Source organism: Tamandua tetradactyla, chromosome 14, assembly GCF_023851605.1.
Source record: "Tamandua tetradactyla isolate mTamTet1 chromosome 14, mTamTet1.pri, whole genome shotgun sequence".
NCBI lineage: Eukaryota > Metazoa > Chordata > Mammalia > Pilosa > Myrmecophagidae > Tamandua > Tamandua tetradactyla.
Window position 1 is genome coordinate 45,849,708 of NC_135340.1, and position 19,355 is coordinate 45,869,062.

General features: G+C 36.8%; 1 protein-coding gene across 4 annotated transcripts in view; it reads left to right on the forward strand.

Annotated features, from left to right (window-relative positions):
* SLC12A6 (solute carrier family 12 member 6) overlaps nucleotides 1–19,355 on the forward strand; it is a 200,971-nt gene that overhangs the window by 144,858 nt on the left and 36,758 nt on the right. For all 4 annotated transcript variants that reach the window (XM_077127350.1, XM_077127352.1, XM_077127349.1 and 1 more), the window contains 14 exons: nucleotides 2,454–2,612; nucleotides 2,763–2,861; nucleotides 3,145–3,202; nucleotides 6,884–7,058; nucleotides 7,335–7,453; nucleotides 8,543–8,641; nucleotides 10,459–10,578; nucleotides 11,441–11,545; nucleotides 11,932–12,100; nucleotides 13,529–13,724; nucleotides 14,340–14,509; nucleotides 15,282–15,413; nucleotides 16,099–16,206; nucleotides 16,406–16,590. In XM_077127350.1, coding sequence (XP_076983465.1) covers nucleotides 2,454–2,612; nucleotides 2,763–2,861; nucleotides 3,145–3,202; nucleotides 6,884–7,058; nucleotides 7,335–7,453; nucleotides 8,543–8,641; nucleotides 10,459–10,578; nucleotides 11,441–11,545; nucleotides 11,932–12,100; nucleotides 13,529–13,724; nucleotides 14,340–14,509; nucleotides 15,282–15,413; nucleotides 16,099–16,206; nucleotides 16,406–16,590 — 1,894 coding nt within the window. The remainder of the gene's footprint in view (nucleotides 1–2,453; nucleotides 2,613–2,762; nucleotides 2,862–3,144; nucleotides 3,203–6,883; nucleotides 7,059–7,334; nucleotides 7,454–8,542; nucleotides 8,642–10,458; nucleotides 10,579–11,440; nucleotides 11,546–11,931; nucleotides 12,101–13,528; nucleotides 13,725–14,339; nucleotides 14,510–15,281; nucleotides 15,414–16,098; nucleotides 16,207–16,405; nucleotides 16,591–19,355) is intronic.

Consider the following 19,355-nt stretch of genomic DNA (forward strand, 5'->3'; position numbering starts at 1 on the left):
CTAATTGCTTTTCTCTTCCTCCTTGCAGGAGTCTCTATATTTGGCATTTGACAGTCTGATTAGTATATGTCTTGGAGTACTTCTATTAGGATTTATTCTGCTTGGAGTATGTGGCACTTCTTGGACATGCATATTTACATCTTTCATAAGAGTTGGGAAATTTTTGGCCATTGTTTCCTCAAACATCCTTTCTGCCCCTTTTTCCTTTCCTTTCTCCTTCTGGAATAACCATGACACATATGTTTGTGTGCTTGGTGCTGTCATTCAAGTCCCTGAGACCCTGTTCCATTTTTTTCATTTTTTTCCCTGTGTGTCTTTCCTGTCTGTAAGATTTCATTTGTTCTGTCTTCCAGCTCACTGATTTTTTCTTTTGCCTGTTCAAATCCACTGTTGTCTCTCTTCTGTTGGGCCTTTCATTCCCATGATTTCTGTTGTTTCTTTTCATACTTTCAGATTCTTCTTTTGCTCACACAGTGTCTTCTTAATATCCTTTATCTCTTTAGCCATATTTTCCTTCATCTCCTTGAACTAATTTAGATTTGTTCAAACATCTTTGTTTAGATGTTCCAAACTCTGTGTCTCCTCCAAATTCTGTGTTTCTTTGTCTGGGCCATATTTTCCTTTTTCTTAGTATGGCTTGTGATTTTTTGCTGATATCTGGGCAAAAAAAAAATCTGATTATCTTGATAAATTTACTCTGAAGATCAGTTTCTCTCTCTTGCCTAGGGCTTATTGTTTATTGGCTTTGTGTTAAGGCTCTCCATTGGCACGGGTTCAACTTATACTAAACCTATCTAATTGCTAACTAAAATTTTAATTAGTATTTTGCAAATTAGACTCTTTCAGCTCTTCTTTATCTGATTTTTGCCCTTAGATATGCAGTATAATTTTCAAGGTTTTACTATTTGTGCAGTTGTTTTACCCCTAGGAGAAACCTTTTCCTCTTCTCCAGGAATTTTGATCTTTTGTATTTGTTTTTGTTTTGCCTTTGTGGAAGTTCTTACTCTCCTTTTGTTGTCTCTAGCCGCTTTTGCCTTGAGAACAAAGTCTGGGGCAAAGTCACCCTGGAGTAGACCTTCCTAATTTAATATTTCCCAAACAAAATAAGACCAGAAACCCATGAAGGGGTGCAGACCAGCTCCAAAGAACCCTAGTGAGAGTGTCAGGAAAGACACCTTTTGACAGCTCCCTAAAGCAGCACTTTCCTAGCCTGCCCAGCAGACGGTACCCTTCAGCAAACAGATCCCTGCATTCCTAAGGTGAAAGTGCATCTTTAAACTGCCACTGACTGTGCCACTGTTGGGAACGGAGTTGAAACTGTGGCCACCATGGTCTCTGTCCAGGGTAGGCTAAATATAGCAAATCAGAATCAGGACCCAGTGATCTGAATTTTCTGTTCAAAAGCCATGATCAATGCTTGGCCATTTTCTGCCCTTTAAGGGGGAAGAAGACTCACGTCTCTTTCCATCTGTAACATCCAACCAGGGACCAGACTGCAAGGCAGCCCACCTTGGGAGTGGGAGATGGGTTGTTGGCAGCCACTCCAGAGCATGCTACCCACAATTCTTTACTGCAGTTTCTTAACCTCTTCATCTGACCTTTTCCTGTAATCTGTACAGTGCTCCCCTGGCCTCTGGAGCCCCAAAACAATTATTTCAGACAGTTCCTGTCTATCCACTAGTTACTTTTGGAGGAAGAATGAGTCCTGGAGCTCTTCTCTGCCATCTTCCAAAATTTACCTGTTTTTATTATGACCTAATTTAATGTCACCATGTATATACATTTGTTTTCCAAAATAATTTGGAAATTATTTGGAAATAATTTGGAAATTTCCTAATACAGCCAAATATTTGGAACTGTTTAAGTGACTGCTATCTTAAATATATGGCCCACAAACTTCTTTGCATGTACACAAGTTCACACTGAGGTGTTAAAAGATCATTGATGACTAATAAAACAGAAGGGAGAGTTACTGCTTCATAAGTTCATTGTCTGAGGTGATGAAAAAGTTAGGGTAATATATGGTGGCTATGGTAGCACAATATTTTAAATATAATTAATATCACTGAATTGTACACTGAAAAGGGTTAAAATGGGAAACTTTGAGTTGTGTATATCACTACAGTAAAAAGTTTAAGAAAATAATTGGCTTTTCAAATCATTCAGCTTTAGCCTGCTTTACTTCTTACTAATTTATCAGTCTGACTTAGTTGCATATGTATATCTTAATGCTTTTTGTCAACTTATACTTGAAGCCAGATGAGAGAAAGCATTACATTTTTATTTATATTTGTTTTATTATACAATGTGTATATGTGCTCATGTAGAAGCAAGCATAATTTTTAAAACTACAAATAAAAATTCTGATTTAGAATGTAGTTTGGGTAGAAAATTATCTAATTGTGTTCTTTCCATACTGCTGCTACTTATATCCTCTTTTTTTTCCACTGCAGAGAATCTTTGGAGTAATTATCTACCAAAAGGAGAAATCATTGAAAAGCCCTCAGCCAAATCTTCTGATGTCTTAGGCAGTTTAAATCATGAGTATGTTCTTGTTGACATCACCACCTCATTCACTCTGCTGGTGGGGATCTTCTTTCCCTCTGTCACAGGTAAGCATATGATCTCCCCAGACCCAAGAAGTGATTTTTCTGAAGAGACAGAATCGTATTCTCATGGTTCCTAGATTTGCTTTTGGTCAGTGTGAATATCAGAGTGTCCAGGAACTCAAGGAATTAAATTGTTTTTTTCCTTCTTTAAAGGTATCATGGCTGGATCAAACCGGTCTGGAGATTTGAAAGATGCTCAGAAGTCTATTCCCATTGGCACTATCCTTGCCATCTTGACCACTTCCTTTGTTTGTATCCTTTTCACAAGTCCAGTCTGAGTTTTGGTCAAGCATCCGATAGAATAAGGGTAATCAGTATTTTAATCCTGGTAGTAAGGATACCCTTGCTTTCTTTCACCTCATCTCTCTCCAGATAATGTCCTTACCTCATCCCCAAAACAGAGAATTCTAGAAAGAACTTGTAGGATTAGTGATTTTAGCAATTCATTTTATTGACAGAGGAAATATCCTGAGTGTCTACTCTATATCCCATCTTAGAGGATAAACAGTGGTTTCCTTAACTCTTGATGTGCTAGATTTAAGCAATGTTGTCCTTTTTGGAGCATGTATTGAAGGAGTTGTTCTTAGAGACAAGTAAGTAGTTGATTTCTTTGTAACAATCGTATGTCTGTCTTCTGTGTGTCTGATGATCCCACATAGCCCCAAGGCAGTCATAAATTCAGAAATCCAGCCTAAGCTATCTATCATGACTAGCAGTTAAAAAATAATTGGTGAATGAGGGTGCAAGGGTAGTTCAGTGGTAGAATTCTTGTCTGCCATCTGGGAGACCTAGGTTTGATTCCGAGCCTGTGCACTTCCAAATTAAAAAAAAATCAACAAAATAGTGCTGTAATAATGGGATACTCACTTGGAAAAAGAATGAAATGTGACCCCCACCACACAGCACACACACACACACATTAAAAAACTTATTAAAATAATTGGTGAATAATAAGGGCCAGTATGGTGTTATAAATACATGAGACACAGTGAATATCATTCTTTAATAAAGCAGTGCATTTATCTGAATAATCAGGACTTCCCTCTACATTAAGAGCTATTGGTGAAGTAGCTCTGGTTAGGACTAGGGTAAATCAGACTAAAGGGTAAAGGATTATATGGATTGTGTCTTAAATCTCAACTTCTGTGTGAGATCAATTAAGAAATGTTTATTTAGTGCAAAATTTATATTTGCTGTAGCACACTATCTAATTTAACTTTTATGGTCAGTTTATTCAAACACCATAATTACATGGACCCCTTGAATAGGGAGTGAGATCTTGTTGGTTTATAAAGGTTAGTGTGATGCTTTGACACATCCCAGAGTAATTTGGGCAGAGAATAAAAACTATTCACAAAGCCCCCTTCAGGGACTGAGGAAAATGTGGAAATATAAATTCCCCATCTGGGAAATTCCTGATATACTCACAAGCACGGGGACTACCAACTTAATAGGTCAAGCCCGTGCTCTTGGGGCTTGCCCTTATGAAATTTTTTCCTGCAAAGACAAAGCTAAGCCTATTTATAATGATGCCTAAGAGTCACCCCAAAAGAATCTCTTTTGTTGCTCAGATATATCCTCTCTCCAAGTCAGCTGGGCAGGTCAACTCACTGCCTTGCCTCCTACATGAGTCATGACTCCCAGGATGTAAATCTCCCTGCCAACATGGATCATGAGTCCTGGGGATGAGCCTGGACCTAGCATCATGGGATTGAGAAAGCCTTCTTGACCTAAAAGGGGAAAGAGAAATGAAACAAAGTTTCAGTGGTTGAGAAATTTCAAATAGAGTCAAGAGGTCATTCTGGAGGTTATTCTTGTGCATTATATAGGTATCCATTTTTAATTTCTGGTGAATTGGAGTAGCTAGAGGGATATACCTAAAACTGTTGAACTGTATTCCAGTAACTTTGATTCCTGCAGATGTTTATATAACTATATAACTGTTACAGTGTGAACATGTGATTGTGAAAACCTTGTGGTGGACCCTCACCTAATCCAGTGTATGGACAGATGAGTAAAAAAAAATAAGGACAAAAATATATAGCAGGGGATAAGAGGTATTGGATGTTTGGGTGTTCTTTTTCATTTTTACTTTTAAATATATATTTTTTTAATTAACGAAAATGTTCAAAAATTGTGGTGATCAATTTACAAATTTATGATGATACTGTCAGCCATAGATTCTATACTTTGGATGATTATATGGTATGTGTATATATATCTCAGTAAAATTACATTTTAAATAAAAGCACTGTTGGAAAACTATCTGAGACCAAAAAAGAAAGTACGCCATTTTGGTAGTCCCAGCCTCAACAGTAGGGCAAGTAAAAAACAAAAACCTTGTAATGTCTTTTCAATGAGAGACAGGTATCGCTCTAACTCTATTTGGGCTTCCTAAATAAAAACCTAACATTTACTTCTTAATTTCCTTCATGAAGGCTTTGAGTGTTTTTCCTTTCCTCTCACTGACTAGTATAAAATGTTTTTGCAAGAGATTCTTAGGTGTATCCTTCCCCCAAATCTGCTTCTTCTCCTATTTTCCCTATCTTGATTAATAACATCACCATTTACCTCATCTCTAAAACAGAAACCTAAGTGTCATCCTAGACTTTTTCCATTGATTCTTTAATCCATAAGCCCTGTAAATTCTACCTTTCTCCTTAATAGATCTCATTTTTTCCCCTATTCTTCATTCCTGTCACTTAGTACAGGTCCTCAGGATCTTTTACCTCGATTATTATAATAGTCTCCCATTCGGATTTACTACGTTCTAATCCTTCTTCCACACTGCCTCCAGAATGATTTTTCTGAAATGCACAATTTCAGCTATATGCTTTCTCCCTGCTCGAGAGTCTGCCAAAGCCCATTAAAACCCATCATTCTGATTTGGCCCAGTCTGCCTCTTTCCAGTCTTATCTCCTGTCATCTCCTCATAAATTCCCTATGCTCTAGCCTTAACTTGGAGTTAAATGTGTCTTCTTGGTTCAGATCTCCATCCACCTTGCTTAGATTAGTTTACTCCCACCTGGACAACACATTCTTCCTAAGACCAGGCTAAGTGTCTTTTCTTCTATGAAGCTTTCTCAGCCTCGCCCAAACAGAGATAACCACTCCTCCCCTTGTTCTACCACTGTATTCTGAACATACTGTGTTATTGCAGGAACCACACTATATTGCAGCTGCTAGTTTTCCTATCACTCTTCATGAGCTCTTTGAGGACATGAACTCTAATAGATGCTAGATAAATATTGTTGACAAAATAAAGAACTAAGTGCCACAGTATATTATTGCTGTATGTTTGTAATTGTAAATTTATGGTTTCACAAGGCTTTGGTAAATTGCACCATAATATAAAAATTATTGTACTATTACTCTTAATAGCCAAAACATGGAAATAATCCAGTGTCCATCAGTAGTAGAATGGATAAATTATATATATATATTTCGTGCAATGGAAAACAGTATGACAATGAAAATTTAAAATTTTATTTTAATAGTCAAGACTGGTATGGAGTGTGTGCCATAAGATTTGAATCTTTGTATACTTCCAGTAGGGGTAAAGTTTAACCTCTCTGAATAAAAAAAAACCTTTCTGGGAAGCAATCTGGTAGTGACTTTGAGGTGTTTTAAAATTTTTCTTCCTTTGTTGTAGTTATTCTCTCTTAGGAATCTGTTATAAGGAAAAAATTTGAAGTGTGTACATAGAATGTGTATGAATACATTAATCACAGTATTGTATATAGTAGAAAATCATATTAGAAGGAAGGAAATATACATTATACGATATTACTCAAGCCACTAAAATTTTTTCTTATAATGACACATATGAAGTTTAAAAAGAATATAGAATTATAGGTATAGTATATCTGAACTTTTTTTAATAAAACATAGTAAATAGACTAAGAAGAAATAGTAAAATATTAGCAACTATGTTAAGAATCTATTGCCCTCTGCTTTTTGTATTATTTTCCAGTTTTTGTAAACTTTTTTAATTTTTCTGCAGTGAGCTGATATTTTGATAAACTGAGGGGAAAAGCTGTAACTGAGGTTTACCTTATCTTCTGAATAAATCTGGCCCTTTAGGTTATTCTTTCTGAATGTGGGTTAATAGTGCCATTTAGTCAAATCTACCTGTCTTTGTACTTTTTAATATTCATATCTATCCCCAGTTTTGATCCCTGTGATAAAAAGAGAAAATTTGGTGAATGTCTTTTACTAGTCTTTAAGTCAAAATTTATTTCCTGATTAAATTTATCCACTCATTTATCTCCTAGGTTTGGGGATGCTGTGAAAGGTAATTTGGTGGTTGGCACCTTATCTTGGCCATCCCCATGGGTGATTGTTATTGGGTCCTTCTTCTCAACGTGTGGAGCTGGACTTCAGAGTCTCACGGGTGCACCAAGGCTGTTACAGGCTATTGCCAAGGATAACATTATACCATTTCTTAGAGTAAGTGACCTTTTCCTATGCCCTCTTCTTTTGTTCCCAGGCCTTACATGAAACAATGTCACATCATGGACTTAGGAATTACTTGATCACATAATATGGAGACGTATTTTTGATACAAGATTCCTTAAATCTCTAGTATGAGTTTATAGCAGAGTGAGATAAAGATGTTTAAAAGATGTCACAGTAGTTACAGTATTATCTCAAAGTAATCAGGTAGCATTAATTCAAAACCTCTCTACACTCCTATTGCCTGATAATTTCCCCTTCTGTGTACAGGTTTTTGGTCATAGCAAAGCCAATGGGGAACCTACTTGGGCTTTACTTCTAACAGCTGCCATTGCAGAGCTGGGAATCCTTATTGCCTCCTTGGATCTTGTGGCCCCAATTCTTTCCATGTAAGAGTGAATTATTTTCTTCAGTTATTCTTATTTAAATAATGTATAATGCATACTGTTTTACAAATCATCATGGTTTCTTCCTGCCTACATAACTCAGTAGTTCTTTGCCTTCATTTCTGATTCATTATCAGTTGATTATAGTTTTCACTACTACTGTTAGCATTTATTTTTTCAATTGTGATTTATTGATGACTTACTGCTTCCTTGGCACTGTGCAGCAGGCTGAGAATACAAGGATGAATAAGAGACATTCCTGAGGAACTGATGGTAGATGAGGAAACAACCAATGATTCCATTTAATGTAATGAGTTCTGTTAAAAATGAACACTAGGTGCTGAGTGGGAATCATGAAAGGTTTTCTGGGAAAGTAACACTTGTACCTTGAAGAATACAAGTGGTTATTTGCTAAGCAACGAAGGTATGAAGGATGTTCCAGAAAGGGAATGTGTGTAAAGAAATTGGGAAATGAAATAAGGTAGCATGTTCAAGGAATTGAAAGTGGTTTGGCTTGGCTAAGGTGGAGGGTGCATGATGGGAAAAGCAGCAAGGAAAGTAGGTATCACAAAGGACCTGGAACTTTTGCGTGGAAGTAGTGGATAATCCTTGGTTGAGAGGAAAACATATTTATGTTCTGGAACAAGGAACTTGATATAAAAGATGGATTAGAGAGAGGCTGAAATTGAGCTCAGAATGCCAATTGGGAGCTTATTGACTAATTGAGCAAAAGAGAAAGGAGAGTATGTACTAAGGGAATAGTGGTAGAGATGGAAAGAAGTTTGAAGATTTTAAATAGGTAGAACCCACAGGGCTTGATAAGTGAATTTGGAAGAAAGGTAAGGAAGGAAAAGGAAGCTGGGATTTTTCAAAAAACAACTGGAAAGAGTGGTTGATGTCATTCACTGGAAAAGAGGATAGGAGAATGAGAAGGTTTGTGGGGAGAAGCTTGTTTCTCTACTGCCTAGATTTAGACAACAAATCTCTGTTCTAGAAACAGAGGCTAAATGTAGCAAAGATCTCCAGTTATTTAAAATAACCCTTGAAGAATCATTTCACATTAATAATCCTCCCTCTTTTTTATTCTTCCAGGTTTTTCCTGATGTGTTACCTCTTTGTGAACTTGGCCTGTGCCTTGCAGACACTACTTCGAACACCCAACTGGAGACCACGGTTCCGCTACTACCACTGGTAAGTCTGCTTTTTTCTCTTCTCAACATTTGGAGAGATCCCATCATTGAACTAGAAAACTAGAAGGGCTGGGCTCTTGATACAGTTTTGTTTTTGGCCAGCCATTCCACATCAGCTGCCTCAACTTTCGATTCTCAATGAAAACCCTCCCTTCCCACCCTGTTTTTCCTATACCACTTCATCATAGCTATTTTATAACAACCTACTTAGAATAAAGAGCAAATCTCCTTCTATTTTAAGCAAACTTCCCTCTGTTTTTCCCTTTCCCTCTTAACTGTGCACTAGACTTCAACCCTTTCTATCTCATGTTCTCATCCATTTTCATTCTCAAACTCTCTTCTTTATGACAATTTAGTTTAGTAGTTAAGAATGTAGATTATGGACTCAGATGACCTACATTAAAACCTAAGCTCTACTATTTCCTAGCTTTGTAAATTTCAACAATGCACATAACCGCAGAAAATTGCATTTTATTCATTTGTAAAAGGGGACTAGTAGTTGTGCTTACCTTAAAGGGTTATTTAGAGCTAAGCTAAGGTGCTGAGCACATTGCCCAGTATACACCAAAGCTCTCAATGAAATGTTGCAACTGCTGCTGCTGAGATGGTCATTTCTCCAGTCCTGAAAGAGCCCTCAAAGTTTTCTAGCTATCATCCCATGTTTTTTCTTATAGCAAAAAGTCTTTTAATATGTACTTGTTTGTTGACTTTCTCCTTAACCCCTTTCTTTCTTCATTTACCAATAGTGGGCAGACACATATGTGGCAAAAATTTAGAACTTCGGCTAATTTTGGCACTTCCGATTCTTTTTCTAGCTTTAATTTCAATTAAAAGTTCATTATGAATGTTTGTGTGTTGCTATTTTGCTTATTTTTTTTCTTTTTCTCTTTACCCTATATTTTCATTAGATCTTAACTTTCTCCAGATTAACTCTCCTATTCATTCTTTGAAATTTATCATAGAGCTATGAAGCTCGTTCTGTACACAGAACTTCAATAAATGCAATTGTCTACCTGAGTTATTTGATAAAAACAAGCACATCATTACTCTCTGTGAAGTTTATCTCATGTAAAGTAAGAAAGCTAATGGCAAGTTTTTTTTTGGTTGGAGTCTACCGTTTTGCTAATAAACATCCATAAAATTTTTTATATTTTTCTGTTGTCTTTTTATTTCTTTTTCTGAATTGATGCTGATGTTCTGGGAAATGATCATGATGATGAATATGCAACTATGTGATGATATTGTGAATTGCTGAATGTATGTGTTGGAAATGTTTGTGTTTCTTATAATTTTTTTTTAATTAATAAAAAATTTTTTAAAAAAAGAAAATACATTTAGGAATTTTTGCATGAGTTACTTTTTTAAAAAGCTCTTGAGTTTCTTTCTAACTGCATATCCCATCTCTGCTTTTCCAAGTAAATATGAATTATTCTTATAGTCACAGATGACTTTTAAAGCCTCCCTGTTTGTTTTCTAGAATGGCAAACAACCTCCAGTGCGAAGGGTTGTTTGCAGATGAGTGCAAATCTACTTACCATTTGTGGCCAATCTATGATTGGGCAGTTATAGAAATTAAGAATAAGCATTTAGAAACTTTTATAACAATTTGACATTACCACAGCACCTTGGCATGTGATAATTCTTCTTAATGATTCATTTTTATTGCATTTTACAAAAATATCTGTCTGAAATAGAATGGAATTTTTTAAATAGTCCCTTACCACAGATAGTCTGAAAAGCACTGCTCAAGCACATGCCTCTTTTTTAGCTACTTTGAAAGGTACTTTATGGTTTGTTTGTTTGTTTTTAATTTCCTAGGACCCTCTCTTTCATGGGAATGAGTATCTGTCTGGCTCTGATGTTCATTTCTTCCTGGTATTATGCCATCGTGGCTATGGTGATAGCTGGTATGATCTACAAGTACATTGAGTACCAAGGGTGAGTCTATAATAGTATGGACAAACTGTGGATTTGTCCTTGTGCTAAAAGTGATCTCATCATTGAGCTAGAAAACTAGAAAGACTGGGCTCTTGATACAGATAGTTTGACTATCTAGTTTGGTTAGAGCCAGGTTAAAGAAAATTGCATTATGGGTTCAGGTAACTTCATTCTTCCATAACTGAATTTTGCAAGCATTTAATCACAATAATTTAATTTTCTTAATCATAATTCAGATGCAAGCATTTTATCACAAGGGCAACCTGTTAAGAAAGTACAAATGGCTCAGTGAAAAATAACTAAAAGAACATATGCAAATAATAACAAATCAGTACTAAACAAACCATACACAAACAAATATTTTTTATTTTTCAGTCAAGGTATTGTCTCTGAAACAAACAAAAAAATTAGTCCCAAAAACTTTTATAATATATAAAAGTTCACTGACCATTCCAAAAAATGAGTGCTAAATAACATGCTGATTCAGAAAATTATATCTTGTTTTACTTTCTCCCCATTATTTTCAAAGTAACTTAAACTTCAGGTCTATAGTAATTTCCTAATCCAAAATGCTAGTTTACATTATTCCTTTTGAATAGTTATATAGAAGGACTGAGTGAATGACCCTGTCAGCATTTTTTTATGAATTGTTTGCACAGTGCCATCTCTTGATAAAGGATAATGTTGATCTGTTTCAGTAGTTTCATTGTATTAGTAAAAAGTATTATGTACATCATTAATTAGTTCTTACTCTCTACCTTGTGCATGTGTTACTTCTACAATCAGAAAATTAAACTTTACTTTTTGAAATTGTCCTTGCTATAGTTTTCCTGTTTCTACTTTTTTCACCTTTTTCTCACAGAGCAGAGAAAGAATGGGGTGATGGTATCCGTGGACTGTCCCTCAGCGCAGCTCGGTTTGCATTGCTTCGGCTGGAGGAAGGACCTCCACACACTAAAAACTGGAGGTAAAAAAATGGATCTTAGTGGTGTTTGGCACATATTTAACACACAAAAATGTGTGTTACTGATTATAAGATGAGATCATGTGGATCAAGGAATTGGGGTAATTGACCTATTTTGAACTGTCCCAAGATCCTTTACTCCTTTGTCTTCATGTGATTTATGATCATGATTTCTACCATTTTTTTATTCTTCCTTGAAGACTGATCAATCTGAAATAATACTGGAAGGATTCAAAATAATGCAATACTCATCCTGTCATTTCCTCTAATCTCTTCCTTCTTTCAAATTGCATGTTTTATACAGATCTCCTGAGTTAAAAGATGGAATTGTCATTCTGCTCCCCAAACCCAAAGTGTTTTCTTCCCCCTTCCTCCCAACTTCTTTACAGACCCCAGTTGCTTGTGTTGCTGAAACTAGATGAAGACTTACATGTCAAGCATCCTCGCCTTCTCACCTTTGCTTCACAGCTCAAAGCAGGAAAGGGTCTCACTATTGTAGGCTCTGTCATTGTGGGCAACTTTCTGGAGAACTATGGTGAGGCTTTAGCTGCTGAGCAGGTAAGAGTTAAGCTTACTGACTTGGGGAAGGAAAGGAAAGTAAGCGTACAGGTGTTTGATGTTTTCAGACCTCAGATTTCTTAACTATTCCCTCTCCTGAGTGATCTAGGAGTTTTTCCTGCTAGTTAGCATCGACTTTTGAACAATTATATTCCCATAAATGATTAAGATGAACCAAAAGATAGTAATCTTTTATTTCTTCCCATTTAAAGTATTGCTCCAAGACCAAGAGCTGTTTCCAGCTAGACTCTAACATTGACCCTGAGCACTGAGAGAAACCATGTAAATGCATTTATCCCTTGGACAGTGGGAAAGGTTCATCGTAATCTGATGAAAGGGACAATGAGCGAATTTTCTTTCTCTTTGCTAATTTGTGTGGTATTATGAGCAAGATTCTTTTGCTATTTTTGATCAGCTGAGTTTTAAGTTCTGCATGAACGAAGTTGTTTTCACTCTAACACTTAACTACAAATGATAGAATTAACCCTGTTATTTGGAGAAAATTTCAGTTGCATTTCAAAAATTTTACTGGCAAAACAAAAAAAAGGGTGGGCCACCATGGCTCAGCAGGCAGAGACCCGGGTTCAATTCCCAGCGCCTGCCCGTGTTTAAAACAAAATTACTGGCTCTCATTTTAGAATATTTTGAAGGCCTAAAACCTAGAAGTGCTGAAGAAATGGTAGTCCAAAATGATGGTAGAAATTAACAAAAAGAGCACAGAATTGGAAATCAAGAGACCCTGCTTTTTACCTTTGCTGCATCACTGACTTGTTCAGTGCCTTTAGGAAAATCATATGTATTGTCCATGCTGTTATTCTCTTCCCCTTTCCACTAAGAGGATGGGGTAACAGTAGATGAGATATTATCTCCAAATTGATTAGAATTACATAAAAGAGTAGTATAGCAAATAAAGTGTAATCAGTAATCACCATTAAAATATCAGGAGATAGGTGAAAAAGGGAGGAGAAAAAAAAGGAAACATATCTGAGAAAGCTCTAAAGTGAAACTGAACCATCAGATTGAATTTCTTGTAATCTGAGGACATTTTTTAACTGAGGAAGGAGATCATGTTCACATTAGTGAATTCACTCTAGTCAATAAACAAAGAACATGGAATATTCACTTTGTGAAGATCTCTGTTCTTGATTTTTGTATATTACAAGGAAGGAAAGCAGAATAGAGGAAAAGACAGAGAAACTAAATATGGACAACTAGCTATAGATGTCAAGATGTGTACTAAGCATTTAAAAAGTGAATATGACAAAGAGTAATAGATATCATTGGAATAATTTTAACTTACAGACTTTTCTATAGAAGACAGGATTTTTTGCAGAGTTTGTAAAGAGGAGGAGAGTATAATACTTGAGGAGTGGGTTTAAAGTTCCAGGATGAAAGCAATTCAGTGCTGAGGTTCCGTGTCTCTTTTAGACCATAAAGCACCTAATGGAGGCAGAAAAGGTGAAAGGATTCTGCCAACTGGTGGTGGCAGCCAAGCTGAGAGAGGGCATTTCCCACCTCATCCAGTCTTGTGGGCTTGGAGGCATGAAGCACAACACAGTGGTGATGGGCTGGCCTAATGGATGGCGCCAGAGTGAAGATGCTCGAGCTTGGAAGACTTTTATTGGTACAGGACACTTTTCATACCATTCCTGAGAGCTCAGACGAAAGATAGTTAAATCTTCATCACCCTAGCCTTACCCCCCATCTCCTAAAGTAGAAACGATGCCATTGCTGGAGCATCATTTCCTAAGGGCACATATATAACTAGTAGTGATAATACCTGATTCTCCTATCCACCCCTACCACTTTGTTTTTATGTTTATTATTTATTTCTGTCAAAGTTTGTCCTGGGAATTATTTCCTAAATGTCATATTTTCCTTTATGATTTCCTCATATTGACATCCCCACAGGAATTGAAAGGATTGTCATATAGCATCAAACCACCCAAATTCACTTATCCCCCATAAGGACCCTTAAAATTGTAGTAATTAGAATATATCTAATAACATATGCCATGGTTCTTAGTCCAATTCTGTTGGCTGTTCAGATTTTCCTCAGTGATTTTTGTTATTTAATAAGTGAGAACCTGCTATTTGAATAGGACTGTTTGCTCAAAGAAATTTAAAAGGGAGTTAGCCTTACTCTCCTGACAGTTTCTGACATTGCCTGTCAGAAACAAGGCAAGTCTTAAGGGTTTTTTCTGCCTCTTCTGACTCTCAGTCTCTTTTTTCTGCCTAGGAACTGTCCGGGTCACGACTGCTGCCCATCTTGCCCTGCTGGTAGCCAAGAACATCTCCTTCTTTCCCAGCAATGTGGAGCAGTTTTCAGAAGGCAACATTGATGTGTGGTGGATTGTGCATGATGGGGGAATGCTCATGCTATTACCATTCCTACTTAAACAGCACAAGGTATTTTTAGACAACTTCTTAAAAAAGTGTTTCTCCCTTAACTCCTGCCCTGGTTCACTGGATAAATTCCATTCCCACATTCACTAATAAACCCTTCCTCTTTGAATGTGTAGTTTTGGGGCTTAGAAACAAAAGATTGGGGATTATTCTTGGTTCTCCCATGGTCCCAGTTTCAACCTTATAAGAAATAGTTTTCTTTATATTTAACAAGTGAAATTCAGCAAACTAATAAAGTTCCATATAAACTTTTGGGAAAAATAATAACAAATGTATACATCCTTGAAACAAACCTTTAACTTCTTAAAAAAGGCCAAGAGTTTCTCAAATACTGGAAACCTAAGGGTATATGTAAGTGTGTCTATGTGTATTCACTTACATATATGTTAGTATGTGTGTGTCACACACATATATATATATATTCATCCCTTGGTAAGACTAATTAAACTTAAATAGTAAATATTATAGTCTGCATGGTGTCATCAATATGCATACTATTTTGATAAAACATTTTCTTAATACATCACATGCCGTCTTTTACATTTTACCAGTTTTTTCTTGTTATGAAATTAAGGAACTCCTTAACTCTGTATTTAAAGTGTTGCTTAATCAATCGTTTGCTATAGGACAGTGATATACCAAGTAGAAAGCCAGGAGCAAATACCCTGACACTGTAGCAAGGTTTTTCTAGGCATGAATGCCTCACGTGTTAGGAAATCACTCTCTTTCTGCCTCTTTGCATCTAATTTTCCTTGTATGTATGGCATTCTCTCAGGTGTGGCGAAAGTGTAGCATACGGATCTTCACAGTAGCCCAACTAGAAGACAACAGTATCCAGATGAAGAAAGACCTGGCCACCTTCCTGTACCACTTGCGCATTGAGGCAGAGGTGGAAGTGGTGGAGATGGTGAGAAACCTGAATTTGAGATCAAAGAGACCACCATTTCTCCATTTCCCACCCTGTCTTTCTAGTACCTTTTCTAGCTTGGGTAATTGCTCAGCTGAAAGTGTGGATTAATCCTCTAGTTCCAAGAAAACCTTGTTAAGTAGATTGTGTAAATGATGTATGTATATTTGTGTGTGTGTGTGTTTGCTTTTATTTTTTTACCCAGTCCTTGTATTTCTGACAGCTTCTTGTCTGCTTAATATAATTGTATTAATTTTAATTCATATATTCATTCTTAAAATCACAGGACTTTTTTTTTCAAATAACCTGTCACTATTAAGCAAAAAACAGACCAACTAGAGGTTGCGTTTCAAGAAAGCTCATATGTAAGGTTAGATTATAGAAAAGAGTCTGAGTTGGATTTTATTTTTTTTGGCATAGAAAAGCTCCAGAAATTGAACCTAGGTCTCTGGCATGACAGGTGAGAGTTCTGCCACTGAGCCACCATTGCCCACCTGAGTTGGATTTTTTCAGCAATTCCTACTAATATATTTATGTGACTTAGTGCCTAAGCAAAGTAGAAATGAAACTTAGTTGATATTGTTATATTTTGTCTGGTTTGATTTAGTAAGTAGAAACGAAAATTGTGGCTTGATACTCTTTCTCCTTAGTGCTTATTGACCACTTTGTGTGATGTCTTTAATAGCATGACAGCGACATATCAGCTTATACTTACGAACGCACTCTGATGATGGAACAGAGGTCCCAGATGCTCCGGCACATGCGACTATCCAAAACAGAGCGGGACAGGGAGGTGAGACCTTGCCGCATCAATCCTGGTCCTATGAAATGTATTACTGAAAGGTGTACTACTGTATTGTTTTCACAAGATAACAAATTCCTTTCTTCTCGTAGCTGTTATCAGCTATTCCACTGCTGTATATTTTAAAATTGAAACTGGAGCATGAGAAAAACATGGATATAGAGTAATAACTGTGTCGGACCTTCCCCAGGCACAGCTAGTGAAAGACCGGAACTCAATGCTACGGTTGACCAGCATTGGTTCTGATGAAGATGAAGAGACGGAGACTTATCAGGAGAAGGTGCACATGACTTGGACAAAAGACAAGTACATGGCATCCCGGGGGCAAAAAGCCAAGTCAATGGAAGGATTCCAGGACCTGCTTAACATGCGCCCGTAAGTTTTCCCACCTGCAAACTTATCGTATAGTATACTAGTCATTGGCACAGCTGTGACTTTGCCTGGATACACAGGATGGAATCTGTTCTTCATTTTGCCCTAAATCCAGCCATTTCTATTACTTGCTTACACATATTAGGTCCCACCTATCACTATACACAAGCTAACCATCCTTCTTATCCACAGTTCATGTCCATAACATGTTCCTGGTAAGAAATAAGCAAACATAGAATGAGAAAACCCAGCATACTGATATAAGGAAATTTAGAAATGAGAGAGGGAACTGCCTGAAAGTGTAGAGCTGTGTTCCAGTAGCCATGTTTTTTTTTGTTTTTGTTTTTTTTTATTAAAAAAAATTAACTAACACAACATTTAGAAATCATTCCATTCTACATATGCAATCAGTGATTCTTAATATCATCACATAGATGTATGATCATCATTTCTTAGTACATTTTCATTTATTTAGGAAAAGAAATAGCAAGACAACAGAAAAAGAAAAAAATTGATAATATAGAGAAAAACATAAAAATAAAAAATAAAAAATATATATAAAAAACAAAACAAAAAAACTATAGCTCAGATGCAGCTTCATTCAGTGTTTTAACATAATTACATTACAATTAGGTAGTATTGTGCTGTCTATTTTTGAGTTTTTGTATTCAGTCCTGTTGCACAGTCTGTATCCCTTCAGCTCCAATCACCCATTGTCTTACCCTGTTTCTAACTCCTGCTGGACTCTGTTAGCAATGACATATTCCAAGTTTATTCTCAAATGTCGGTTCACATCAGTGGGACCATACCGTATTTGTCCTTTAGTTTTTGGCTAGACTCACTCAGCATAATGTTCTCTAGGTCCATCCATGTTATTACATGCTTCATAAGTTTATTGTGCTGTCCGTTTTTGAGTTTTTGTATCTAGTCCTGTTGCACAGTCTGTATCCCTTCAGCTCCAATTACCCATTATCTTACCCTGTTTCTAACTCCTGCTGGACTCTGTTACCAATGACATATTCCAAGTTTATTCTCGAATGTCGGTTCACATCAGTGGGACCATACAGTATTTGTCCTTTAGTTTTTGGCTAGACTCACTCAGCATAATATTCTCTAGGTCCATCCATGTTATTACATGCTTCATAAGTTTATCCTGTCTTAAAGCTGCATAATATTCCATCGTATGTATATACCAGTTTGTTTAGCCACTCGTCTGTTGATGGACATTTTGGCTGTTTCCATCTCTTTGCAATTGTAAATAATGCTGCCATAAACATTGGTGTGCAAATGTCCATTTGTGTCTTTGCCCTTAAGTCCTTTGAGTAGATACCTAGCAATGGTATTGCTGGGCCGTATGGCAATTCTATATTCAGCTTTTTGAGGAACCGCCAAACTGCCTTCCACAGTGGTTGCACCATTTGACATTCCCACCAACAGTGGATAAGTGTGCCTCTTTCTCCACATCCTCTCCAGCACTTGTCATTTTTTGTTTTGTTGATAATGACCATTCTGGTAGGTGTGAGATGATATCTCATTGTGATTTTGATTTGCATTTCTCTAATGGCCAGGGACCTTGAGCATCTCTTCATGTGCCTTTTGGCCATTTGTATTTCCTCTTCTGAGAGGTGTCTGTTCAAGTCTTTTTCCCATTTTGTAATTGGATTGGCTATCTTTTTGTTGTTGAGTTGAAAGGTCTGGATACTAGACCTTTATCTGATATGTCGTTTCCAAATATTGTCTCCCATTGTGTAGGCTGTCTTTCTACTTTCTTGTGAAGTTCTTTGATGCACAAAAGTGTTTAATTTTGAGGAGCTCCCATTTATTTCTTTCTTTCTTCAGTGCTCTTGCTTCAGGTTTAAGGTCCATAAAACCACCTCCAATTGTAAGATTCATAAGATATCTCCCTACATTTTCCTCTAACTGTTTTATGGTCTTAGACCTAATGTGTAAATCTTTGATCCATTTTGAGTTAACTTTTGTATAGGGTGTGAGATACAGGTCCTCTTTCATTCTTTTGCATATGGATATCCAGTTCTCTAGGCACCATTTATTTATTTATTTATTTATTTATTTTTATTTATTTATTTTTTAAGTTCTTCATGAAAAACTGTATCCCCTAAATTGGAAACTCCAGCTACCATTCAAAATTAACAAAGGGGTGCAGACACTGTTGATGAAACATTAATGACCAGTTTGCAAGTGTTCTCAGACCCCTCAGTTCATCTCGGTATCATCAATACATCAGTCTCCTCATCTCTCACTTCATTCTTTTAATTATTTAGCATCCATTAAGCGCCCCCCACAGTAAGCTAAGCTCCCACTGACCTCTCACCTACATTACTTCTCTTCTCACAGCCTCATTCACTTTCAGGCTCTTCCAGCTGCAGTAGCCACTGGCCTTTTGCCTCAAGACAGGAAGCTCATTTGGAATTCTGCTTTCTGTTGGCATCCCTTGCCTTGCATTTCCAAGTATTGAGAACACAGGGCAATAAGCCTGATATGACAGAAACTCCAGAAAGTTTTCTGGGCTTTTGCAACGTGTTAGAGGATATTAACCCTGCAGATGAAGTCCTTGTAGTACCCTGATCTTCGAACTCCCGAGTCACAGTTTACTTAATTAATTTACATATTTACTGGGTGCCTGCAATGTCCCAAGCACTGTGTCAGTGGGGAGGAGAGGAAGATAAGCAGATAACAGCAATGCAAAGCAGTCATGGCTGCAGTGCAGGGCCGGGCAGTGTTCAATGGTGTGGCAGTCTGAATTATGT